Source organism: Mobula hypostoma (assembly GCF_963921235.1).
Source record: "Mobula hypostoma chromosome 8 unlocalized genomic scaffold, sMobHyp1.1 SUPER_8_unloc_4, whole genome shotgun sequence".
Lineage (NCBI taxonomy): Eukaryota > Metazoa > Chordata > Chondrichthyes > Myliobatiformes > Myliobatidae > Mobula > Mobula hypostoma.
The window spans coordinates 326,479-354,085 of NW_026948127.1; the positions used below are offsets into that span (position 1 = coordinate 326,479).

At 47.4% G+C, this 27,607-nt stretch overlaps 1 protein-coding gene across 9 annotated transcripts in view; it reads left to right on the top strand.

Moving 5' to 3' along the window:
• LOC134341199 (uncharacterized) overlaps positions 1-26,072 on the top strand; it is a 36,090-nt gene extending 10,018 nt beyond the window's left edge. For 4 of the 9 annotated variants that reach the window (XM_063039018.1, XM_063039019.1, XM_063039020.1 and 1 more), the window contains 6 exons: positions 2,236-2,382; positions 4,225-4,377; positions 5,032-5,283; positions 5,928-6,053; positions 7,092-7,296; positions 9,625-14,636. In XM_063039018.1, coding sequence (XP_062895088.1) covers positions 10,752-13,574 — 2,823 coding nt within the window. In that variant the 5' untranslated portion in view covers positions 2,236-2,382; positions 4,225-4,377; positions 5,032-5,283; ... (1 more) ...; positions 7,092-7,296; positions 9,625-10,751 and the 3' untranslated portion in view covers positions 13,575-14,636. Of the gene's footprint in view, positions 1-2,235; positions 2,383-4,224; positions 4,378-5,031; positions 5,284-5,927; positions 6,054-7,091; positions 7,297-9,624; positions 14,637-16,378; positions 16,542-16,627; positions 16,726-25,659 lie in introns of those variants that run through there. The other 5 variants (XR_010016729.1, XR_010016730.1, XR_010016731.1 and 2 more) reach the window with 5 other exon arrangements.
• Positions 26,073-27,607: the final 1,535 nt, after the last annotated feature.

Genomic DNA, 27,607 nt, shown 5'->3' on the forward strand with positions numbered 1-27,607 from the left:
GGGAGGGAAGTTTGCTGTCCAAAATGTCTTTAGGTCCAGAGGTCATTTTAGCAACAATTCCGAGCTTACAGGCTTCTGACTGATGTGTAGGCGTTCTAGTAGGGCGGGGCGACAATCTACTGGGCGACGAGCCTTCGGTGGTGAATGAACAATTGGGTTGTTCGCTTTCTTCAGGATGCAACCAAAGGAAGAAAAGCAGGAATTCGGAGAAGTGTAACACTGAGAATGCAGGCTTGGCGCTCCAACTGAGCGATTGGGGCAGGAGTTGAGAAATATGAAGTCTGCAGAGGCAGTATGTTCCTGGCGAAGTGGAGGGTAAACCTGGCAAGACGAGAGATATTCAAGCTTTGGTCAAGAAAAATATGGAGAAAAACTGTGCAATTAGGTTATTTCCCAGTGAATCCCTTAACATCAAATAACTAAGAATACTATCAAGAGGGAAATCAGGAGGGCAAAGAGAATGGGTGTGAGATGGATCTAGAAGATAAGGTTAAGGAAAATCTCAAGAAGTTCTGTCGTGATTAGCATAAACTTTACAGTGGCAGCCATGTGTATTCAATTCCCTCTGCTGTCTTTAAGGAGTTTGTACTTTCTCCCCGTGTCTGCAGTAGGTTTCCACTGAGTATTCAGTTTCCTGCCATTTTGCAAAGGGCTAGTGTTGGTAAGTTAAGGGCATGCTACGTTGGCAGTGGAATCATAGTGACACGTACGGGCTCCCCCCAGCTCATCCTTGTACTGTGTTGTTCATTGACGCAAACGAGCACAAAAACAGATCTTTAATCTGATCTGTCACTATTTTAAGATTAAAATGATAACTAAGGAGAAATAGCTCACTTTGGAAGCTCAGAAGGTCTGCTTATGTCCTGAGCTGCAGGAACATGTTGGGAAAAAATAACATTTAGCATGCTGACATTCAACAGTTGAGTACAGAACTAGGGTATTTTGTTGCCATTGAATATGTCATTGGTGAGGCTGCAATTGGAACATGGTGTAGAGTTTTGGCCACCCTTTTATAGGAAAGATTTGGTTAAACTGGAAATTGGGCAGGGAATTGCAAGACTGTTGCCAGTGTTGATTAATAGGGAGGGGTTTTCCATTCTAGGTCATTATTTCGTGTAATGCAGGAGGTGGTGATGATATAGAAATATATAAAATCATGGTGTGGCAAGGATAAGGTGGATGCCAACAGTCTTTCCCACAGTTCAGGAGAGTCCAAAGCTTGGGGCATATGCTTAGGGTGAAGAGGAAAGGTCTAAATAGGACCTGAGGGGTAATTCTTTCACCAATAGCGTGGTGAGTATATAAACCAAGCTGCCTGAGAAAGTGGGTGCAGCAGTGGTTCCATCAATGGTATCATTGAAGGGGCACCTGGATGGATGCATGAAAAGGCAGGGTTAGAGATGATAAAGTTGACTGCAGAAATTGGGATTATCCAGCTGGGCATATTGGTCATCACAGAACTAATGGGTGAAAAACCTTGTTCTTGGTGTATTAAACGATTAGCTGAATAGCCTCATTGTGTACATCCCTCAGTCTCTAATTACATGCCCTTGTCTCAGAGAAGCTTCAGTGTAATGGTGAGAAGCAAGGATTGGGGCACGACTCGTGGCATATCAAGGATGTAGATGTATTATGTTCCTTTTGTGTACAGAGCCTGGATAGTTTAGGAACCCTGGCTGATGAGAGAGATTGAAGCTCCAGTCAAGAGGAGATGCAAGCGTACATTGTGTACACAAACAGCAGTCCTGAAGGAGGGTCTCAGACTAATGCATTGACTATTTACTCTTTTCCATAGATACTGTCCAGCTTGCGAAGTTCTTACAGCATTTTATGTGTATTAATTTGATTTCCAGCATCTGCAGGTTTTTCTTGTTTGTGATTCGGCTACTACACCGCAAAGTCTCCACCAGGGATGCCTACCCTGAGGAAGCTTAAATCTTCTCTCAACAGGAGTTCAGTAAAACCCTCTGTCACTGCTCCCCCTCTGTTATCTCTGCTGCCCTCCGACTCCTTGACCATGTGCTCACCCAGACCCGTTTCCACAGGTATGTAACCTTTCTGGGAACATGCCTTTGCTGCCATCTTTTGCCACCAGTCCTGATGAAGGTTTACCCCCCCCAAAATGTCAGCTGTTTGCTCTTTCCATAGATGCTGCCCGGCCTTCTGAGTTCCTCCTCCAGCATTTTGGCAGATCAGGTCACAGGTTTTCTGATTGATGTGTGTGTTGTGCACTAGGGTCGAGCGAGGATCGGCAGGGCAGTGAGACTCCCTCATTGTGCAGTGAGCCCACCTCGATGTGCAGAGAGCAACCAGATCATTTGACATCTTCATCCCGCACGCAAGAGAAGAGCGAAAAGAGCTCAGAGAAGCTTCAGGGTAACGGTGAGAAGCAAGGATTGGAGATACTCATGTTCCCAGGTAGAAGATATTTGCAGCCTTACAGTCAGTTCTAGGGTATAAATCCCTAGGGCCTTACTAAGTGTGAGTGCTTCCTTGAAATTTGTGGGTGGCTTGAGGAGAAATTGTGGAGTCTGTTGCTGAGATTATTGCCTCATCGTTTGCTACCAGAGAAGTTGCAGAAGACTGGAAGGAAGCTCATGTTTGGTTGTTTGAGAAGAGCAGGAAGGTCATGCCAGGGAACGACACACCAGTCAGTGTGAAATCAGTAGTAGGAATGTTACCTATGGGAGTTCTGAGGGTCAGGGTATACCAGCATTTGAGTGGACGGAGTCAGATTAAATAGTCAGCACGGCTTTGTGCATGAAAAGCCCTGCTTATTGAACAGTATTCAAGCTAATTGAAGAGATGACTGAAAAGGCAGATGTGGGCAGGGCAGTGGACTTTGTCTATTTGTAGTTCAGTGAGGCCTTCAACAAGGTCTTGCAAGGTAGGGTAATCTGGATGGTTAGGAATCGAGTCAAGATTGGTGGATTCAAAATTGTTTTGGACGATGAAAGCAGAGGGTGGTGGTTGAAGGTTGTTTTTTGGAATGGAGGCTGCTGATGAGCTGTGTTCTGCAGAGATCAGTGTTGGGTTTCTTTTCATTGCTATTTTGAGAAATGATTTGAATGCCAGTGCACAAGGCTTGATCAGTAAATCTATGGATGACGCAAAATTAAAGGGTGCTATTGATAGTGAGGAAGGGTGTTTGGAATACAGAATAGAGAAGTAAATAAAATTATTGGGGCAAGATAAGGTGCATGGTGACAGTCTTTTCCCCAGGTCAGAGGATTCACAATTAGAGTCCCTGGGTTCAGGGTGAGGGGAGAGAGTTAAAAGGGACAGTGGAGAGTATGTGAAACTATTATAGTTATTATTCTAATATGGATTTATTGAGTATGCCAGCAAGGAAATGAATCTCAGGGGTGTATATGGTGATATATATGTACTTTGATAATAACTGTACTTTGGCCTTTGGTCTTTTCCACAGGGGAAGTGGTTGAGGCAGGTACGAGAGTATCCGTTCAGAAGCACTGGGATAGGTACATGGAGGGTGTGGGACTTGGAGAGATGCAGTTGTAATGCAGACTATTTGGACAGTCTGGATGGGCACCATGGCCAGTGAGGAGTGGTTGGGCCAAAGGGCCTGTATCCTGCTGTATTGTCCAATGTCTTGATGGGCTGAAAGGCCTCCACAGGGCACATCCTGCAGTCTCCCAGTGACAGGTCCCTGTAGGTTCGACGTGGCTCTGTATCAGTGGACCCGATGCTTCCAGGGATGGTATTCTGTGCGTTGTGAGAGTCAGGGTGCTTACTGTCTCACCCACGTCAATACCTCACCCTGTCGGTGTGTCTGTTTCCCCTTCCCCTCCGTTCCCTACACACATCCCACTCTCTGAGCCCAAATGGACCCTACAGCATTTCCATTCTCTATGACCCTCAGCAACCCCTACAACACTCCAGTATCTGTGACCCCTCCCCATCTCTCTGACCCACTCCGAAACCTACACTCCTCGTCATCTCTGCGGTCTCCACTGTCTACAACACTCCTCCCCACCTCTGTAAACTACCCCACTTAACCTGCTGCTTTCACATCCCTTGAGAACTCACATTTGCTTACAGATTGACAGTGAAACAGAGCCCATTCCCATACTGATGGGTGCCCGTCTCTGAGCTCGGAGGAACATTAAATCTATCCCCTTCCCTTCTGTTACTCGGAATCACCCTGAGTGAAATGTGCTGGTGTGAGGCAGCCTGAGTGAGCACAGGTTCTGTGTTTTACAGTGCAATGTTACGGTAGAGGATCCGTCCATGAAGAGATTGTGAAGCAGCTGAATATCAACGAGTGTGAATGGCCAAGGATTCCCTGTGTCATGTTTGTCTACAATGTGTATCATGAAATTGAGGATTTTCGAAATGCCCTGCAGTGGGTCACAGGTAGATACTCTCGTCCTGTCCACAGGTGAAATCTTGAAGTTAATTCGCTTCCGTGGTATCCCCTTCCCTTGGAGATTTCTGCTGACTACTGGCTCTTCCCTTCCTCTGAGGTACAATAATTATGACTGTGTGTCATCCTGGGATTTGGTTCACAGTAGGAGAGTGGCACTGCATTGATGTAGCACCTTCCTTATCCTTGTCATGTCCTGTGCTGCCCTGTCACCAAAGCTCACAGTAGTTATCATTGTGATGGGGATGTATAATGGTGCACAGCAAGCTCCCAGAAACAGCTGTGAGGTAATGGACTGTGGATCCCGATGTAACATTGTCCAGGGTATGGGTCAGTTCCCTTCCCCTGCGTGTAAGGTGTTTGGAACTTTCTGTGCCCGAGTGGGGAGGGCATTCCTGGGATGAAAGTCCCAGTGGAAAAATGATGCTACTGTCAGTGCTGTAGCTCCTGTGGGGAGGTGAGTGCCAGTTCTGGGATGGGAGGGCTGTCTTGCACATAGTCAGTATCAACTGGACACACACGGGGCAGGAAGGTGTGCACAGCCCCAGGTGGAAGGTGCTGAGCTCAGGGCTGATGTACCCAGTGGGTGGGACACACACCCATCCCACAGCAGCACCCAGACACTCTGTTACTCTGTGTTGCAGGAGGCGGAAGAGCGCAGAAGGAAGACATTTGTGCCGTGATTCTGTTGCAGAAATCCCGAGATGTGGGAGAGGGGAAGATAAGGACCTATCCAGGGTTATTCCATGAGGGAACAGCAGTTCATCGAGTACTTTGGAGAGAAACCAGCGGTATTCTCAAGAGGAGGTCAGCTGACTGCCAGTGTCCAAATACGATTCGGGCCATCAGACAGAGTCTCAGTGACAGAACCAGATCGAGAGAACATTCCTCCCCCGGTGGGTAAAACCTGTCTCTCCCTGTCACGCCTCACGCTTCACTGTAACCTTTCTATATAGACTGTGAGGGATATGATTGATGTGTGTCTTGTGTGAGAAAATGATGGAACTAACTGTAGTCAGTCAGACATTGTAGTCACTTAGGGTGAAGTGGAAAGGTCTAAATAGGACCTGACGGGCAATTCTTTCACCCATAGAGTGGTGAGTATATAGACTGAGCTGCCCAAGAAAGTGGGTGCAGCAGGTACAATGGTATCATTGAAGGGGCACCTGGATAGATGCATGTAAAGGCAGGGTTAAGCGAATAAAGTTGACTTCAGGAAGTTGGGTTTATCCAGCTGGGCATATCGGTCATCACAGAACTATTGGGCGAATAACCTCGTTCTTGGTGTATTAAATAGTTGGCTGATTAGCCTCATTCTGTACATCCCTCAGTCTCCAATTCAATGCCCTAGGGCAGGTGTGTCTGGGGTGGGCGTTATGGGAAGCTGTCAGAACGGTATCCCAGTCGGTCAGTGACAGACCGGGATGGGAGGGAGGGAGGGAGGGATGTTCAGAACAGAAAATTCCCTTGGATTTTAAGGTAACCTGAGCACCAACTCCCAGGTTACCGGTTTCTGATTGATGTGTGTGTTGTGCACTAGGGTCGAGCGAGGATCCGCAGGGCAGTGAGACTCCCTCATTGTGCAGTGAGCAACTAGATCATTCAACATCTTCAACCTGCACGCAAGAGAAGAGCGAAAAGAGCTCAGTGAATCTTCAGTGTAACGGTGAGAAGCAAGGATTGGGGCACGAGTCGTGGCGTATCAAAGGTGTAGATGTATTGTGTTCCTCTTGTGTACAGAGCCTGGATGGTTTAGCAACCCTGGCTGACAAGAGAGATTGAAGTTGCAGTCAAGAGGACAGGCAAACACACGTTGTGTTCACAAACAGGAGTTCCGAAGAAGGGTCTCAGTCTGAAGCATCGGCTGTACTCTTTTCCATTGATGCTGCCCGGCCTGCTGAGTTCCTCCATCATTTTGTACATAATACATTGTGTTTATGGCCAGCTGGTGGTGCAGTGACATCAGTGCCGGACTCCGGAGCGAAGGTTCCCAAGTTCGAACCCAGTCGGGCCGCTCCTGGGCATGATTTCCATCTGTGCCGGGTTGAGCATCGAGCTAGCAACTCGACCTTGTAAAACAAAAATAGCTTGCCACGGAAACACCGTATTAGTGGTGTCCCTATAACTCCACTGCTGAGTTAAGGGCTTTTCTACTTCTTTAATTTGGGAACAAGTTAACTGTCATGTTTCCTGTTGGTGGGTGATTGTACTGTAAACAGGAAGGGCTCTTTTTGTGAGTTAACATGTACTCCCTGGGTGGAGTCGCTGAATCTGGACGACAGCAAAGGCAGAATGAATGTAGTCTCACTGTAAAATTCTTTACTGGTTCCTGCTTCACTTGATCACCCTCCCTGAGTTTGCACATTGAGCAGTTGCAAGCCAAGTGAAAGTGCAAGCAAGAAACAGACTTGGATCCCCACAGCGCAGTCAACACACAGGCAGTGATCACTGGGTTTACACAACACCAAACATGGGAAGCAGTGAGTTTCTATATTCAGTCCGTTACTGAGAGCACGCCACCCCTAATTCTCGAGATGAAAAAACAAATAAATTAATACTTTTGCATTGCAATTCAGAGTTTTCAAAGGACGGCTGTTTTCACTTCCCAACCATGGACAAATGGTAGGTTCCCATAATAAGGGTGTGAATTCATTAACCCGTTTCACCCAGACAGCTGATGCTCTGTCTCCCTGGCCTCTGGCAGGAATCTGGAGACTCTGAGGAACAAGTTGTGTAACTACAAACCCCCTGAGGGCTGTGGAAACTCCTGTATAAACATCCTGCTCGTCGGCCTGGTGGGGGCTGGGAAATCATCCATCATCAACACTTTCCTCTCGGCTCTGGATCCAGAAGGGACAACCATAACCTGTGCCCCGACGGGGATGAATCCCCGGTCTCTCACAAAAGAGGTACACACACTGCTGTCACTTTAATATAAACACACAGGCATTCTATGTTGCTGTATTCACTGTGAATTCACCGCCCTTTCTCTGTCTCCCTCATGTCCACACCAGCGGGAGTGAAAGGTCACTCCACTCCAATCTATTGGCTGGAAAGCACTCGGGAGGTCCCGAGGCTGGGAATGGTGCATTTAAACCCAACTCTCTGATAACAGTGTACATTTTGCTGGGGAATTAAGAAGGGAGGGAGGCAAAGGAAATTATAGGCCAAATAGCCCGAGGCCAGTAGCTGGAAAATGCGAGACTCCATCAACTAGGACATGGTTTCACTACACCAGGTGGCACGTGACAAAACAGGACAAAATCAGAATGATTTCCTCATGGGGAAATTTTACCTGAAAAATCTGTTGGAATTCTTTGAGGAAATAACAGGCAGGATAGACAAAGTAGAGACTGGATGTTTACATGGATTTTGAGAAGGCCTTTGACAAGGGGCCACACATGAAACTGCTAAACAAGTTAATAGCCCAGGGTATTACACTAGAATTACTAGCATGGACAGAAGTTTGCTGTCTGGCAGGAGACAAAGAGTAGGAATAGATGGGGCTTTTCCTGGCTATCTGCTGGTGACTAGTGGTGTTACACAGGGATGCTTTTATTCACGTTATATGTGAATGATTTAAGGTGGAATTAATTGCTCTGTGGCCAGTTTTGTGGATGATATGAAGATAGGTGGAGGGGCAGGTAGTCTTGAGGAAGCAGGGAGTCCATGAGAGAACTGAGACAGTTTGGGAAAATGGGTGCATGGAGTGTCACTGGCAATTTTCCAGTCCTCCAGAACCCATCTAGAATCTAGTGTTTCTTCAAAGATGACTACTGATGCCTCCACAATCTCTTCAGGAACCCCTTTCAGAACCTGGGCTGCAGTTCATCAGGTTTCAGTGACTGATCTACATTCAAACGTTTCCACTTCCCATCACCTTCTCCTTACTAACAGCAGCTACACTCACTCCGAGTCCCTGACTCTCTGGCATACTGCTGGTGTCTTCCACAGTGAAGACTGACAGACTACTTATGGAGTTCATCTGCCGTTTCTGTGTTCCCCATTACATCCTCTCCTGCATTATATTCCAGTGGGCTGATACCCACTCTTGCCTCTATTTACCTTTTGGTATAATTTTTATATTCTTGTATAGCTTATCCTCAAATTTCATCTTTTCTCTGCTTCTGGACTTTTCAGCTGCCTTCTGCTGGTTTTTAAAATAAACCAAATCCTCCAACTTCCCACTACCTTTTGCTACATTATATGCCCTCTCTTTTGTTTTACTGCTGTCTTTGACATTCATTGTTAGAAATGGTTACCTCATTACGCCCCCACCCCCTTTAGAATGCTTCTCCCACGGTGGGATGGATCTATCCTGCACCTTTCGAATTGCTCCCAGAAACTCCATCTATTGCTGTACAGCTGCCATCCCTGCTAGTGTCCCCTTCCAATCAACGTTGGCCAGCTCCTCTCTCATGTCTCTGTCATTCCCTTTACTGCACTGTAAAACTGAGACATCATTTTTTTCTTTTTCCCCCATTTACCTCAGGGTGAATACAATCATATTATGAACCCTGCATTCAAAAGGTTCAACTCCCATATCAAACCCAGGTTATTTCACAACACCGAATCCAGAATGAGTTTTTCCTGAGTGGGCTTAACCTCAAATTCCTCTAATAGGTCAAGTTGTAGGCATTCTACAAATTCCCTCTCTTGAGAAAATTCCCTGTTCCTTTCTCCGCAGATGTTGCCTGATATGCTGAGTGTTCTCCACATTTCTGCTCTCTCACTCCAAGACTGTCATTAATTAGGATTTCTCGGTGAACTGGAATGTTACATTTGAAAGGGGAAGCCAGAGATTCAGGATAACATTGCTACAGTCAGAGTGTCTCTGGGTCTGTATACCAGGGATTCACCTGCCCTCTCAGGGGAATGTAAACAGTCCCAGGGCAGCAAGGGAAGCGGAGTTTCCTTGTGTCATGAGACATCATGTGACCGAGAGAAGATCAGGGAGATCTCCCACAGACTGGGATGTCCTGTCACTGAGGGAAGAGCAAGGAGTTCTCCCTCAGAATGGAACGCCCCATCACTGAGGGAAAAGAAAGTTCTTCTGTGTCCCGATGCACATTTTTAGCCATCAGCCAATGACAAAAAGCAGATCTCCAGTTGATCACTGTTCTATTGTTTATGAGATTTTGCTGTGTCAATACTGTCTGTTCCGTGTTCTACATTACACAGATTTCACTCTCCATGAAAGGTGCCATACAAATGTACATCTTCTTGAAAATTTACAGCTCAGGTCCTACAGAGCAGGGGGTTTAAAGTTCTGGGATTCATCTGGATGGAATGCTCTGGCAAACATGGATCGGACAAAGAGAGTGTTACAGATGATCCTGGAAGGGAGAGTTCCCAAAGGAACAAACGTGAGTTTCTGCTGTTACTTTTGTTACGAGAATACACATAAAATTAAGATGTTTGCTGGCCTGGGCTAGCATCAGTGGCATCAGCAGTTGGTCTGCCACCTGCCCTCAGGGGAAGGAGAGATAAGGAACAATGGAGCAGCGTCCGGAGATGTGTAATGAAGGGATGTGGGAGGGAGAGCTGTCTGGAGCGGCTCCCCCCTTTGAACCCTGAACTGTTTGAAGTGATGGACAGGCGATACCCCAGCAGGGGGATAAAAAGGGACAGGTTCGCTAAGGCAGGACACACGCCACCCGAGGTAACGAGACCCTGGAAGCGGTGCGCCTCTCACGAGTGGGTGAGAAGTGCCAGACAACGACAAGGGTGGAAAGGTACGATCAGCGGGAACCCGGTGTGTGTCCGCCCTTGCCTGGGTGCCGGGTTCACTGCAGAGGATCGACCGCATCTGGAGGAGGGGTCACAGTCGGTGACCTCAGGTGACATCACCAAGGACCTGCCCAAAAGCTGTTTGTGAGCCATCTCGCTGGTCTGTGAGCCATCTTGCTGGTCTGTGAGTGAAGCCGTTCTGAATGATCAGTTGTTCCTGTTCTCTCTGTCTCTTCCCCCACCTTGTCCATCGCCATGGCAACGATTACTGCGAACTGAACTACTAACTGGACTGAACTTTGAGTCATTTTGAAATTGGTCATTTACCCCTAGACAACGATAGAGCTTGATTGATGCTGTTATCTTAATTCTGTGCACATGTGCGTTTATCATCGCTGAACTGTTGCATTTATTATCCTTTCGATTAATGTGTTGCTTGTTTCTTTAATAAAACTTTCTTAGTTCTAGTACTCCAGACTCCAACTGAGTGATCCATTTCTGCTGGTTTGGCAACCCAGTTACGGGGTACGTAACATAAGTGGGGTTCTCGTCCGCGATTTTGAACGCTAAATTTGGGACGGAGTAAATTGATTGGGTTAAAATTCCCGAAAGAAAGAAAAGACAAACAGCAGAAATGGAGGTTGAGGAATTTATAAAGGCGCCGACCTTGGAGGCATTAGAGGATGCCAGGAAATCGGAATTGATAGCTGTGGCCAAACGGGTGAATCTTGCTAAGGTGAAGTCGACAATGAGGAGAGAGGAGATACACAGAGCTATTGTAGAGCACTATGTATCTAAAGGTGTGTTTCCCCAAGGTGAGCTGGGGGTGGTGTCTATTGAAAAACCTGCTGGAGACGCGGTACAGGTACAGCTTGAAAAACTGAGACTCGAGCACGAGTTCCGGGTACGGCAGTTAGAACACGAAGAGAAGCAGTTAGAAAGGCAGGAGAGAGAGTTAGAAAGGCGGGAGAAAGAGAGAGAGTTAGAAAGGCGGGAGAGAGAGAAAGAGGTAGAAAGGCAAGAGAGAGAAAGACAGTTGGAGAGAGAAGAGAGAGAGAGGGACAGACAGTTGGAGAGAGAGGAGAAACAGAGGGAAAGGGAATTTGAGCTGGAGAAGTTAAAGATAAGGGCCGAGCAGGGGCTCGTGCCGAACCAAGGTGGAGGGTTCCGGGCGACCCAGGAGGTAAGGCTGGTTCCCCCATTTGACGATACCGATGTGGATCGGTACTTTCTCCATTTCGAAAAAGTGGCTATAAGTCAGGACTGGCCGAGGGATAAGTGGGTTGTTTTACTTCAGAGTGTACTGAAAGGGAAGGCCCAAGAAGCTTACTCAGCTTTGTCCGCGGAAGATGCCCAGAGGTATGAGGTGATGAAAGAGGCCATCCTCAGGATTTATGAGTTGGTCCCGGAGGCATACCGGCAGAGGTTCCGGAATGCGAGGAAGCGGTGGGACCGCACGTATTTGGAGTTTGCTCGTGAGATGCAAACATATTGTGAGCGTTGGTGCGCCTCGAAGGGGGTAGAGGGGGATTACGACAGACTGCTGCAGCTGATTCTGATTGAGCAGTTTAAAGGTTGTGTCCCTGAGGGTATGAGACCCTACCTCGATGAGAAAGAGGCAGCCACGTTAGCCGCAACTGCTAAGTTAGCGGATGAGTATGCGTTGACGCATAAAATGAAGTTTGCCCCGAGTAAAGGCTACCAGAAGGGTAGTCAGGACGGCGGGGAGAGTCCACCGGAAAAGTCAGAAAGTAAGCCGGGGACTAGTGAAAAGGATAAGGTAGACCGGGAGCAGTCTGGTAGGAAGTCTCCTGGGGTCGTCTGTTATAATTGTGGGAAAGTCGGACACTTTGCGTCCAGGTGCTTTGCCCCAAGGAAGGAGACGGGGAAAGGAAAAGCGGAAATTTTGAATGGCTGTATTGAGCTGTTAAGCGAACCGCTAGGGAAGGACAGGTCTGAAAAAGTCCAGGAAGGGCGCGAGAGGTTTATCTCGGCCGGATTGGTGTCAGTGAAGGAGGGGTTAAAACCAGTTCCAGTGCGGATCTGGAGAGACACGGGAGCGTGTCAGTCACTAATACTGAAGAGTGTATTAGAGTTTAGCTCAGAGACCCAGACTGGGGAGGTAGAGGTCAAAGGTGTTGGGGAAGGGACAGAGTCAGTCCCTTTGCACCAGATACATTTACAGAGCAACCTGGTCTCTGGACTAGTCACGATCGGGGTGAGGTCCGAATTACCGATGAAAGACGTGGAAGTCTTGCTCGGTAATGACATCGCCGGAGGAATCGTGTTCCCAGTCGTGAGATTGACGGGTCAGCCTGCCAGCATGGAGGCCCCGCCCGCGATGGTGAATTTGGCTGAAACATTTCTGCCAACCTTCTATGAGACAGGGTGTAGTGAGATAAGAGGTAGTGAGGGAGCTGGGACAGACGTAGCAGTAGCCAGGAAAGAATTTGTGCAGACGCAGGAGCGAGACGAGGGGCTGATGGTTTTTGCCGAGACCGCTCTCTCTGACACAGCCTTGACAAGCTATTGTGCGGATGAGGAAGTGCTAAGGAAGAAAGGGAAATCAAGTACAGCATCCGCAGATGAGGAGTGGGGGGTGGTGCAAAAGAGTTATGGGGATGAGGTTTTTAACATGGCCCACGAGGTACCCCCCGGTGGACATCTTGCGGTGCTGGAGGAAACAGTTGGTGGAATCATGAAAGAGATTTACCGGCTGCCCAGGGGGAAAAATGTTATTGATCATGACCGACGCGAACTGAGACGGTCACCGGCTTTTGATATGCTAACAAACCTAGTCGGTGTTAGCGTGGAAATCAATGAAGCTAGGGGCCCCCTGATAAGAGAAAAGAACCATTTTGAAAAGATTAGGATGGGATCGGTCAGATGGGAGAAGGCTATTGTTTTGGCCAGGTCTACTGATAAGGTCTCTCCCTTAATCCCCGAACAAAGCAAATCTTTAGAAGGAGTAATTAAACGACTCGCACCTATGTGTTTGATTGTCCCGAGGAAATGCAAAGAACTGGGACGTTGGGTGATTGTGGTTACAATAGGGCAGCCAAGTAAACAACACCCATATTTTTCGAGTAATTCAGTGACTAAAGGGCTGATGAACACAGAGGTGTGTATTGGCAATTTAACACGGCTGTCTGAAGCCAGTTTGATAGTGAACCTTGAAAAAAATGAATTCGGCCACACGAGGGTCACTTACCTGGGAATTGTGGTGACACAGGGGCAGCTGGCAGTGATGCAAGCTACAGTGCAGGCTATCGCTGACCACCCAACCCCGACAGACAAGAGGGCCCTCAGAAGGCTTTTGGAGATGGTGGGGTACTGCAGGAAGTTTTGCAATAACTCTGCGGTCAATACCCGTCCCCCTCCTACTAGCCCTTGCGAGAGAAAATTGAGTCGGAATGGGACGACCCTTGTTATTGTGGTCCGGGACAAAACCAAATGAGAGGTTACATTGGTCGCAATTCATCAGTGTCTTTGGCCACTATGAAGTTTGCTGAGTTGGAGCCTGGTCTAAGGGATTATTAATAACACGTGTAAAAGGAACAGAAAATGTGATGACTGTCTGTCAAGGTGTTGACAGCTTCAAATTCTCTGTATTAGCCAAATAGCTGATAAAGATGTATATTGTGTATGTATCAGATAATGTAGTCATGTTTGTAATTTTTACCTCCCGGTAAAAATCCTTAAAGTGGGGAGGTGTTACGAGAATACACATAAAATTAAGATGTTTGCTGGCCTGGGCTAGCATCAGTGGCATCAGCAGTTGGTCTGCCACCTGCCCTCAGGGGAAGGAGAGATAAGGAACAATGGAGCAGCGTCCGGAGATGTGTAATGAAGGAATGTGGGAGAGAGAACTGTCTGGAGCGGCTCCCCCCTTTGAACCCTGAACTGTTTGAAGTGATGGACAGGCGATACCCCAGCAGGGGGATAAAAAGGGACAGGTTCGCTAAGGCAGGACACACGCCACCCGAGGTAACGAGACCCTGGAAGCGGTGCGCCTCTCACGAGTGGGTGAGAAGTGCCAGACAACGACAAGGGTGGAAAGGTACGATCAGCGGGAACCTGGTGTGTGTCCGCCCTTGCCTGGGTGCTGGGTTCACTGCAGAGGATCGACCGCATCTGGAGGAGGGGTCACAGTCGGTGACCTCAGGTGACATCACCAAGGACCCGCCCAAAAAGTTGCTTGTGAGCCATCTCGCCGGTCTGTGAGTGAAGCCGTTCTGAATGATCAGTTGTTCCTGTTCTCTCTGTCTCTTCCCCCACCTTGTCCATCGCCATGGCAACGATTACTGCGAACTGAACTACTAACTGGACTGAACTTTGAGTCATTTTGAAATTGGTCATTTACCCCTAGACAACGATAGAGCTTGATTGATGCTGTTATCTTAATTCTGTGCACATGTGCGTTTATCATCGCTGAACTGTTGCATTTATTATCCTTTCGATTAATGTGTTGCTTGTTTCTTTAATAAAACTTTCTTAGTTCTAGTACTCCAGACTCCAACTGAGTGATCCATTTCTGCTGGTTTGGCAACCCAGTTACGGGGTACGTAACACTTTATACTCCTGATTCCCACAACCCATTAAACACTGAGCAATCTCAAAAAGAGATGGGAGAAATAACTCCCAAGAAAAATTTCTGATGAAATAGTCATGGTTCAGAAGTCTGGGTCCACATTCCGATTGGGATGAAGCTACAATGTGGATTGAGGGAGGGTGGCACTCTGTAAAAGAAATTATACGGAAACACCAAACAAACAGTAACACTTGTGAACACAGTGATAGTGATTAGTCCTGGAGTAACACACGGGGACACAGTGACAGAGATTAGTCCTGGAGTAACACACGGCGACAGAGTGACAGAGATTAGTCCTGGAGTAACACACGGGGACACAGTGACAGAGATTATTCCTGGAGTAACACACTGGGACACAATGATGGTGATTAGTCCTGGAGTAACACATGGGGACATAGTGACAGAGATTAGTTCTGGAGTAAAACACAGGGACACGGAGACAGATTAGTCCTGGAGTAACACACAGGGAAAGAGTGACAGATATTATTCCTGGAGTAACACACAAGGCCAGAGTGACAGATATTATTCCTGGAGTAACAGAGTTTGGTTGGCGAGTTCCATATCTCTCTCCTGCATGTCTCACCGCCAGCCGTTCCCACCTCACCTGCCCTCTACACATTGTTGGGACATGTTGAGCTCTTGTCCACGTGAGGGGGGACTGAGTGTTGTGCTGACATCCTCCACATGGTACAGGTCAGGAGACGGAGCAGTGATGGGGAAATGGATCAATCCCAGCAACACATGACCCCAGCATCCGCTCCACTGCTAGTGAAGGTCACAGGGTCACCTGCCCCGATGCTGGTCCGACCCCTGCTCCAACTCACCTGGAGCAGCTCCTCATTGTCTCCCACCAGTTGCCTTCTGCTGGCGTCCATTTTGGACACTGTGGGGTCAGTCTGCTGCTGTCATTTCCAGTGGGTTGTCAGAATGGTGGGAAGTTGATGGGGAGATGAGAGAAGTGTGAACTGACAGAGAGCTGGCATGAACTAGACTGGCTGAATGGCCAAAGGAAAATAAAATGAACAAAAGCTGCTGAACTCTCCATTTACCTTTCTATCTTCCACTAACCTGGATACAATACACATGATTGTCTCTCCCACAATACTGATGGAGACTAACCACTTGAGAGCCCATAAATAAATCAGCAGAACAAAGACATCATCCTCAACCACGAGGGATAACCACGATGACTGATGGAGACGGAACAACTCACCTTCCTCAGGATTAAATTTGCCATCAGCTTACACACTGTATCATCCTGCAGTGTGAAGGACCAAACTCTTTCTGAAACATCTGGAAACTTTGTTATAATGCCCTGACATTTAGGTAAAAAATGTTGATACATTACACAGAGGAAGGGACTGAGTATTGAAGAGCTCAGAGCAAATTCTAAACAGCTCGTGGGGACAGGGTGGACCCACAATGAAAGGAACTGAAAAGTAACAGTGAACTGGACAGAGCAACATTCCCAGCTGGAGACGGCCAGGGACAGAGAGATCCCACTGATCCCTGAAGCAAGAGTGATGTCAGAGCCCATCTGGATCTCAGTAGATCAGTGACTGTGATCTTTGGGCTTTGTCTGATGGGACTGGTCACTCAGTGCGGAGTGATTGTGAACTGCACTGTTCTTGCTGCTTCTTCAGTAACCAGTTCTTCATTGTCTCACTTAGTTACACAGTTTCAACCCTGACTTGGATGTTTCCAACTCTCCTGTTATTCCGGAAAATGTAATTCACGGAGTTGCATTCATATTTAATATCAACACCATAGACTGCATCAGTGATGATAAAATGAAAGAGTTTCAGGTGTTACAGACAGTCGTGACACAGAAATGTAAGTGCTTTCTTTTGGTCTGTGTAACTATTGTCACCTCAGCATTGCAGCTTCATATTGATATCTGGATCATCTCTCTTTTCCAGATATTCACAGGGTTGTGATTGGGACCAAGTCTGAATTATTAGGGATACCAGAGAAACACAATGCACGGATTTATGAATATGAGCCACTGCAGAGGAAGGTAATAATCTGTAGAATCGGAGAGGTGATATCAATATGGTATTTTTACAGTGTAACGGTCCCACTTTGTGAGTGTGCAGACACATCCACCATTTATTGTCCATCCTTGATCAGACTCGGACAGGTAACAGTGAACCATCATTTCCATGCCATTGAATTGATAACCACAGGAGAAACCTCAGTTCAAAGTAAATTATGATCAAAGATTATAAATGTCACCATATACAACCCTGAGATTCATTTTCCTTAGGGAATATTCAATAATCCACAGAATATTAACCATAACAGGATCAGTGATTGACAGCACCAACCTGGGTGATCAACCAGTGTGTAAAAGACAACAAACTGCAAACACAAAAAGGAAGAAATAATAATAAAATAAATAACTAAACAATAAATATCAAGAACATAAGACCACAAGACCATTAGACATAAGAGCAGAATTAGGCCATTCAGCCCATTGAGTCTGCCCCGCTATTCTATCATGGCTGATCCTGGATCTCACTCAACCCCGTACATCTGCCTTCTTGCCAGAACCTTTGATGCTCTGAACAATCAGGAAATGATCAACTTTTGCCTTCAATACACCCATGGACTTGGCCTCCACCTCTCTCTGTCCACAGATTCATTACTGTCTGGCTAAAATAAAAATCCTCCTTACCTCCATTTTAACGTGAGATTAAGAGCCCCTAAAAGTGAGTCCAGTGGATGTGGGAACATCTCAATGAAGGGGACAAGTGAAGTTGAGTGACGTTATCCACTTTGATTCAAGACCCTGAGGACTGAGGGGTATCAACTTCCTGAACCCAGCGGAGTGAGTCTTAGGGCTCCTGTACCTTCTTCCTGATGGCAGCAGCAAGAAGAGAGCATGTCCTGGGAGGTGTTTGTCCCTGATGGTGGATGCTGCTTTCCAGTGAAATCCCCCGGTTTCCTTGGCTACGTAGGTCTAGGGAAGACACACTCTGGTACTGCAAACCTGTGAGATTGAGATGGCTCTTTGACCCCAGACCCCGGCTTGTGTGGATGCTGTGTAATTTGCTGCCCTGTTACAACTCAGTGCCAAGAAATAACAGACAGCACACTTTGTACGATTAAAGGAATTATACTGATGAATCTTCACTTACCTGTAGGGTTAGTAATGAAAAGAAAGAAAGGAACAAAAATGGCCCATAATAATTAAACAGTCAAATGTGCGTGAGTTGGAGCTCAACTCTTCCCAAAATCCACATTCACTGATCCTCAGTTGATCTCGGCAGCTTGCTCCATCGAATCACGATTTCCCTACTGGGTCAAATCCTATCACTGGTTCTCTTCAGCATCTTCTGCCTTCACCTCCCGCTGAATAAAGGACCCAGATCACACAGGTGTCAGGTACACAACACAAAAACCCACTCCCCTCACTGGATGGTTCACATTCCAAAGCACCCGTTATCTCTAACCATAACCCAAACACGGCTTCTACAGAACGACCGTTACGCTAGCAGTGAAACCTTTCCCAGGGTATTGCACTCTCTCTCCAATATAGTTAGTCATGTCCTCATGGTGTTGAGATTTGTCACCCCGTAATACAAAGCACAACATCCATCCCAGGTGTACATGGCAGTGACATATCTCACCAAGGGGATAGGTGCCACACTCTCTTCCCTGGGTGTGATAGAGGCCAGTCTGTCTGGGGATCTCCTGATTCTTTGAAATCTCCTTATCCCTTCATCTACTTCTTCAGCTTCAGACACTCCCTGGGCTCTTTCCTGTCTACCTGGGGAGCCCCCTCCCTGTCCCTTACTCATGCCTCCCAACTCGGGTCCCCTCGTCACTTGGATGAGCTCGGCTTCATGCCCAGTTGCGTTAGAGTCCAGCATCCCGTTATTTTCTAACCATAAACCTGCCTGTCCTCTGCTAGTTCCCCCCATTTCAGCGTGAGAAGGGTTGGGAATCTCTTCATCAATTATTGGGGAGTTTGCGAAGGGCAGAATATACCACACCCATTACCTCATCCTCCGAGTCCGTATCACATTCGGGGGGATGGTCTAGTCTAGTTCTTTCCGCTGCTGGTCTTTCAGTTCACCCTCATCCCCGCGGAGTCCTCTTCTTGATGTACAGTCCAGGTCAAGCTCTGGGTCAACACGTATCTCATGCCCCAGAGGTAGAATGTAGTTCTGATGGAGAATCTTGACAGGCCCATTGCCATCCTTTGGTTTCACCAAGAAAACTGGTACGTTTGGCATCTGACTCTCCACGACATTGGGCGTAGACTCCAGTGGTCAGCCAACTTGTGCTTCCCAGGTGGCTCCAAATTCTTTATGAGGACTCAGTCTCCAGGCATTAGTTGGGAGAACCTAACTGTTTGATCATACCTCCTCTTATTTCCTTGATTCTGCTTGGTAGCTGAGACCTCAGCTAGTTTACAAGTCTTTTTCAGATCGCTTCTCATATCAGACACATATGTAACTCTCACTTCAGCTAGCAGCTTAATATTGGGGGTGACAGCCCCCGGCCCAGCCAAACTTAAAAAAATCTTGTTTGGGTGGATGCTGCGCGATGTGTCCCGTTACAAATCAGTACTCCAAAATAACAAACTGTATACAATATGTGATTAAATGATTAAGCTTTATAATTCTTACTTTGACTCTATGGTTAATAAAGACAATTAGAAAAGAAAAAGGGCCCATTCTTATGAAACAGTCTCTTGCACAATGTTGGAGCTCGCTGATAAGCCCGTCTTCCACCATCGACCTCCACCGATCGTCGCTGCCCTTCGGACCCTCGCTCCAAGTCCACTCCATCTGGCGGTCTACCAACACCCTCCATTCGTGTCTTCTGTCCCCAACTCTCCCCAGAAAAAGCCCATGAAAATCTCTCTTCCAGACTCACAAGAAAGAACAACAGCATTCCAAACCCCGTTATCTCTCGTCATAACCCAAACATTGCTGCTACAGAGAAACCATTATGTTATCAGTGCAACCTTACCTCATATTACACAGCAGTGAAACCTTACAGCATGTTACACACATTTCAGATAAGTCTTCTGTTGTAGATCTTTCTCGCTAATCCCAAAACGGAGGTCACCGGGCAACCTTGCTTCATGCCCAAACATCAGATACCCGGTAGCTTCATTCTGTGTACAGTTGTAGCAGTGGACTAGATGTCCAACATGTTGACTCCACTTGTTCTTTTTACTGATCTCCAAGGTTTCAAACATGTCTAGCAAAGTCTGTTTGAAGCTGTCAGGCTCTGGATCACCCTGCTGGTGATAAAGCATAGTCCTCGACTTCTTGACTCCAAGCATGCTCAGAAACTCATGTATGAGCCTACTCTCAAAATCCCATCCCTGATCAATATGTATCCACCTAGGGAAGCCATAATAAATGGAATACTTCTCCCATAACACTTTGGCCAGGGTGGATGCCCTCTGATCCTTGGGAGGGAAAGCTTCTGCATATCTGCTGCAGTAATCCATGATGACAAAGGCATTGACCATGTTGCTGACATCGGGCTCTATTGATAGGAAATCCATGCACACTAGGTCAAGTGGCCTCACACTCTGCAAATGGGACAATAGAGCAGCCCTCATAGGCACCATCTTGCTCCATATACATTGAATGCATGACTTACAGAACTCTTCGACCTCCAGCTTCATTTGGGGTCAGTAGTACTGATCTCTGAGCAATCCATAGGTCTTATCAACCCCCAAATAGCTGGAATAATCATGAAGTGACTTCAACACAATCCACTGATATTTCTCACACAGAACCAGCTCAGAATGCCAAGGCTGGTCCAGAGATGACGTGATCTGGCTCATCAACTCCAATCTGGGCCATTCTCTCAGTAGTAGAGACACCACAGAGTGTTTCATCTTGTCCTCTTGTGCCATGTCCCCTTCCACAACCGCTGACCAAATGGTGCCGATGTCCGGGTCATTTCCCTGAGCGGCTGCCACTTCCCAGGGACTCAATTCTGGCAACTGCTTTGTCTTCAGAGCAGTCAGGTTGTAGTGAGCTTGTGAAATGGCAGCATGAGAAGCTCCCAAATGATCTGCCGCTAGATTCTGCCCTTGCCTTTCCTCTGCCTTACCATGATAGAAAATGGGCACATGGCTGTCACTCCAGGGGCAGGAACACTCTCCCACTCTCTGTCCCTGTCCAGCCCTTCATGTACACGTTGGGACAATGCATCGGCATCAATGTTGCTACTTTCCAAATGGTACTTCAGGCTGAAATCATAGGCAGATAACACCGCCACCCACTAATGGCCTGTGGCATCCAATTTCACCAAGGTCAGGATATATGTTAATGGGTTGTTGTCCGTCCTCACCTCAAACTTGGCTCCATAAAGATAGTCACTTAGCTTATCCACCACAGCCCACTTCATTGCTTGTAACTCAGTGGTGTGTGGGTACTTTCGCTTAGGGGGTGACAGACTTCGGCTGACAAACACAACAGGTCTCAACCCTGTGCCCTGATCCTGATACAGAATACCCCTAAGCCCTCTCTGCTGGCATCTGTATGCGATACATACAGCAAATGGGGACCGCAAAAGCCAGTACAGACGCTTTCGTCAGCAGCTCCTTCAGCAACTGAAAGTCCTCTTCACATTTCGCATCCCATCTCACTCCAAAAAGCTCTGCAGGGCTAAGATAATATTTACCATCCTCTCCTTTCAGCCCCAAGGGAGGGTAAGTGCACAGAGGCTGGTTTAAAGGGTGATTCACTTTAAAGTAGTACTTCACGAACCTCCGATAGTACCCACAAACACAAACAACGAGAACAGGGCAGTCACAGTCTGGGGCTTGGCCATGTAGTCATTGCCTCTATCCTAGACAGATCCATGCTACTCCATCCCATGAGACTATATGCCCGACATAGCTAACAGACGTCTTGCAGAACCAGCACTTGTCCAGGGAAAGTTTTAACCCTTGAGTTTTCAGGAAGCCCTGCATCTTCAGTAGCCTCACTTCATGTTCTTGTAAGGTGAACCCAAACACTCTGAGATGATCCAGGTACAACAACACCTCAAGCTAGTTCATATCCACCACTGTTTTCTCTATGACATGCTGGGAAGTCGCCAGGGCTCTAGATATGCCCTGGGACTCGCTTTTAAACTGGAAGAATCCCAGTGGACATATAAATGTCGTCTTCTCTTTGTCAGCCTCACTCATGGGGATTTGATAATGCCCGCTCCTCCATTCTAGCACACTGAACCACTTCGCACCACTCAGGCAGGTCAGCCTGTCCTCAGTTCTCGGGATGGTACTTCTGTTCAGAGTCCTATAGTCCACACACATCCGTACCTTCCCATTCTTCTTCCTGGCCACCACTATTGGAGACATATTGGGGCTTCTGAACTCAGTGATGATCCCAGCTTCCTTCACCTTCCACAGATGCTACTAGACGTCTTCCACTTCTGCAGGCACCAGTCACCATGACTCTCTGCCAGTTGCTGTCTTTTTACGTCGTCAGAGCTCTGGCACTCATCCAGCATCTGAGAGATCTGCTCTGCCCAAGTCTCATACTCCCCTTCCCCGATGGGTGGGCGTTATTCCCGAGAACATCCTCAGCCTACGACAACTGGCACTTTGCACCTGGGCATTTTGCCATTTATTTGCCAGGGAGGCAAGGGCCGATACCAACTCAGAATGCTCCTCCCTCGCTGGAGGGTCATTAGACCCTCCACATCAGACCACTCCTTCCCCTCGCTCCGCAGAAACGAGAGCAACTTGTCTTTAAAGTCTCCGCCCCAGCTCCGGGAAACTGAGTTTCCGATTCGGCACCCTCGTCTACACTCCCCTCCTCCCGGAAAGTATGGATGACCCACGGCCCCCCTCTCTCTTCCTGGGCCCCGATAGAAGCGGGCAGATCCACTGCCGTTACCTCAGCGACCCTTTGCCTGCCATTTTGTCAAACCGCCACTCCAGGATTGTAACTGTTCCCAATGCTTTAACAGTACACAGAGTCCTTATTAACAATTCATTGGCGCTACAAGTGTCTACCCCACTCATTGCACAAGCATTCGTTACCGGTAATCCTGTGGATTCTCACCACCGCTCAACCCCTGCAGCGTTAATTACCACGTACTGTAATTACTTTACCGGAAAATAGGTTAGCACGGGCTTAAACACACAACCCACTGGATCAATACTCAGGCAATCACACAGCATCCAACAAAATCAATCCTGGTCGATAACCCCACAATGACCCCCCCCCCCGGCTGTGTAAGTCGAGGGAAGACACACTCCGATCCACCAAACCCATGAGATTGTGACGTTCTCCCACCTCAACCCTCTGTGTAATTTGCTACCCTGTACAACTCAGTGTCAATAAATAACAGACAGCACACTGCATATGATTGAAAGAATTATATTTATGAATCTTCACTTACCTAAAGGGTTAGTAAAAAAGAAGGAAGAGGCAAGAAGGGCCCATTATAATTAAACAGTCTTCTCCCTTCATCTCCTGCCAAACAAAGGACCCAGCTCACACCGGTGTCAGGCACACAACACAAAACCCACTCCCCTCATTGGTCGGCTCACATTGCAAAGCACCCGTTATCTCTAACCATAACCCAAACACTGCTTAACAGAACGACCATTACCTTAGCAGTGAAACCTTTCCCTGGGTGTAACAAACTATCAACTATCAGGAAACCATCAACTTTTGCTTTAAATATACCCATGGACTTGGACTCCACAGCTCTCTGTCCACAGATTTACTACTCCCTGGCTAAAAACTTCCTCCTTACCTCCATTTTACCATGAGATAGTGTCCCTGAAAGTGAATCCGGAGGATGTGGGAACGTCTCAATGAAGGGGGGAAGTTTTGTGATGTTATCCACTTTGATTTAAGAGCCTGATGACTGAGGGGTAATAACTTCCTGAACCCAGTGGAATGAGTCTTGGGGCTCCTGTACCTTCTTCCTGAGAGCAGCAGCAGAAAGAGAACATGTCCTGGGTGGCATGTGTCCCAGATGATGCAACAACGCTCCATATCGATGTGCTCAATGGTGGAAACAGCTTTACCCGTGATGGACTGGGCTATACTTGCTGGTTTCATAGGAATTTCCATTCAACGGCATTGGTGTTTCCACACCAGGCTGTGATGCAGCCCGTCAGTATACTTTCCACTACACAACCATAAAAGTTTGCCAAAGTTTTAGATGTCATACCAAATCTTCACAAACTTCTCAGCAAGTAGAGGTGCTGCTGTGCTTTGTTTGTAAACGCATTTAATTTTTGGGCCCAGAACACTTCCTCTGAAATAGTAACACTGAGGAATTTAAAGTTGCTGAAGCTCTCCACCTCTGAACCCCGAAGAGGACTGGCTCATGGTCCTCTGGTCTCCTCCTTTTGAAGTTAATACTCAGTTCCTTGCTGTTGCTGACATTGATGTGAGAAACAAAGCACCCATCTGTGCATAGCATGATCCCACTGACAGCAGAGAGGTAAACACAGGAGGTAAACACGGGAGGCAGTAGGAGGTCACTGGGCCTCTCCATCCTGTCAAACTCACTATGATTCAGCTGATCTGTCTGGGACCTCATCTCCTTCTGTCCCAGTTCCCTGCACTCTTGACCCCCAACCTCCCAAACACTTATCCAGTGGGTAGGTGACCAAAACTGCAGACAATACTCCAAATTATGCTTCGAGTCAGAGAGTCGTAGAGAAATACAACACAGAAACAGACCCTTCAGCCCAGCTGATCTGTGCTGAACCATTTAAACTGCCTACTCCCATTGACCTGCACCTGGACCATGGCCCTCCATACCCCCACCATGCGTGTACCGATCCAATCTTCTCTTCAATGTTGAAATCGAGCTTCCACGCACCACTTGTGCTGACAGCTCATCACACACTCTCACGACCCTCTGAGTGAAGACGTTTCCCTTCATGTTCCCCTTAAACTTTTTACCTTTCACCCTGAACCTGTGAAACTTCTCCGGCTGCTTCGCGTTTCGTGTCTGTGAGCTTCACGGAGATTTGTCCCGCTGTCTGACGAACTGAGACCGAGGATGTGGGCTGACTCCAGGTTATCCAGGATTCGGGTCTACAGACTCAATTTGATTCGGAATACTGTTGCTTGTTTTTACTGTTTTATTGTCTCTGCACATTGGGAGTTGGTCTCTTTTTAATTGTTTTTGCAGGTTTGTGCTTTGTGGCTGCGAACAGATGAATCTCAGGGTTGTATAATTTATGCATACCTTGACAATAAATGTGCTTTGAATGCCCTGAGCTCGTCTGCCTTTCCTACAATACTCTCTGCATTGAAATTTACAAAACTCAGAACATTAGTCCCACCATGGTCAACCTTTTGATTCCTGACCTTGTGTGTTGGCTCAGCAACATCTTTCCCCACAACCACTCCACGATCTGTTCAGGCGCTCTGCTTCCCATCCTGTGTTGTTCTAGTTTAAACACCATCCCCACCCACTTGCAGCACGAGCAAACCTTCCTGCTAAGATATTCGTTCCCCAATTCAGGTGCAAACCATCCCATCTGTACAGGTCCCACCTTCCCTGGAAGAGAGCCCAATGATCCAATAATCGGAAGCCCTCCTCCTCCTGCACCATCTCCTTAGCCACGTGTTAAACTCGATTACTCAGGCTTTACTTTGTGCTGCCTCATTTTACTGATATTTTCTGCCCCCTCCTGCCACACTTTGTTTGTCAAATCCCCCCTCACTCCTCTGAGCCACCGGTCTCTCACTTCCTCTTCAGTTATTAAGCATTCTGCCCTTGGAACCCTCCCCTTTCTGTCTAGTCTGAAGCCTGGTCTACACAGTATTCACGTGATTCCCCAGGACACTGGCCACAACACAGTTCAGCTGAAGCCCATCCCAATGGAACAGCTCTCTTCCTCTCTGTTACTGCTACCATTGCCCGTGAATCTGAAGCCTGTGGAGTTTATAATTCCATTAATACCCTCTCTCTCCTTCCTTTTCCTCAGTTTGAGATGTTGGCAGAACGTACTGGGATGGAGAGGCGTTTCATGTTTGTGGTTTCGAATCAGTGGAGAGGGAAAGATCGAGATGATAAAATGCATCCTGGCCCTGTATGTTCTGGATAATATGGTCAGAAATATTGACCAATTTCTCAAAGCAATGGCCACAGCCGACGTTGTCCAGCACTGTGAAACCAATCCATTTTCGGGAGCATGGACACTGCTGTGGGATTGATATTTTTATTGTTTTCCCTGTAGTTTTAGCATTCTTTATGCTTGCTTGTATGTTTGTATAATCACCTGTCTGCAGACTTTTAGTAACGTTGTATAATCGGTTCTATTCTTCTGTAGTTTTTTCCCATGCAAAGCTGAAGGGTGAATCAATTTCTCAAATAAACTGGCCCAGACCACTGGGCAGGATGAAGGCAAACCACGTGCTCATGGTCCTTTGTTACAGCCGGTCACTGCTAGAGTTGGTTATAGTTACAGTGGTCACAATTACAGCCAGTCACTGTTGCAGTCAGTCACAGTTACAGCAGTCACAGTCATTTCATAGCTTGTCACACCAGACAGTCAGCCATTCTTGTCTGGCGCGTAGTGTCAGAATTGGTCCCCTTTCGGATTAACCGGGTCACGGTATGGACGTTCCTGGCTTGACCCTTGTTTTTTGCGAGGCCGAGTGGCTAGCTCGACGTTCAACCCGGGATGGATGGAAAGCGTGCTCGGGGGGAGCCGACTGGGTTTGAACTTGGGATCCTTCGCTCCGGACTCTGGCACTGATGTCACTGCGCCACTAGCTGGCATAGCAGTCACAGTAACAACTGGTCACAGTTACAGACAGTCACAGTTATAGTGGTCAGCGGTACAGCCATTCATTGTTAAACCTTGTCATGGTCACTGTTACAGCCAGTCACTGGTACAGCCAATTACTATGACAGCTTGTCTTAATTACAGCTGGTCAGCTACAGCCGTCACTCGTACTGCTGGTCACTACTCAGCCAGTCATAGTTACAACCAGTCACAGATGCAGTGGTCACTTTTACAGCCAGTCACGGTTGCAGAGGTCACAGTTTTAGCTAGTTGCAGATACAGCGGTCACAGTTACAGCCACAGGTAGTTACAGCCAGTCACTGGATGGATGGTCACTGTTACAAATGCTTATTGCTACTGTTACGTACCCCGTAACTGGGTTGCCAAACCAGCAGAAATGGATCACTCAGTTGCAGTCTGGATTACTGGAACTAAGAAAGTTTTATTAAAGAAATAAGCAACACAGTACTCTAATCAAAAGGATAATGAATACAAGAGTTCAGCAATGATAAACACACATGTACACAGAAACTAGGATAACAGGATCAATCAAGCTCTATCGTCGTCTAGGGGTAAATGACCAGTTTCAAAGTGACGCAAAGTTCAGTTCAATTGAGTTCAGTTCAGTTCACAGTAATCACTGCCGTGGGGGAGAGAGAGAGAGAAAGCGAATGAATATTCAAACGGCTTCCACACAGACCTTCAATATTCTTCGCAGTCAGCTTTCGGGCGAGCCCTTTGTAATGTCTTCTGAGGTCACCGACTGTGACCCCTCTGTTTTCAGATACGATCGCTCCTCTGCAGTGAACCTGGCACCCAGGCAAGGGCGGACACACACCAGGTTCCCGCCGATCGGACCTTTCCACCCTGTGCGTCTATGGCTTGGTCCCGCGACCAGCCCTCCAAAACTTCCCACCGACTTGTGGGAGGGGCGCTGCTTCCAGGGTCTCGTTACCTCGTGGTGTCGTGTGTGTGTTGCCTTAGCGACCCAGTCCCTTTTTATCCCCCTGCTGGGGTATCGCCTGTCCATCACTTCATACAGTTCAGGGTTCAAAGAGGAGCCGATCTTGACAGCTCTCAGACCGTGTCTCCTTCTGTTAAACTCTCCCGTCCCTTCATTAACATCTCCAAATGCTGCTCCATT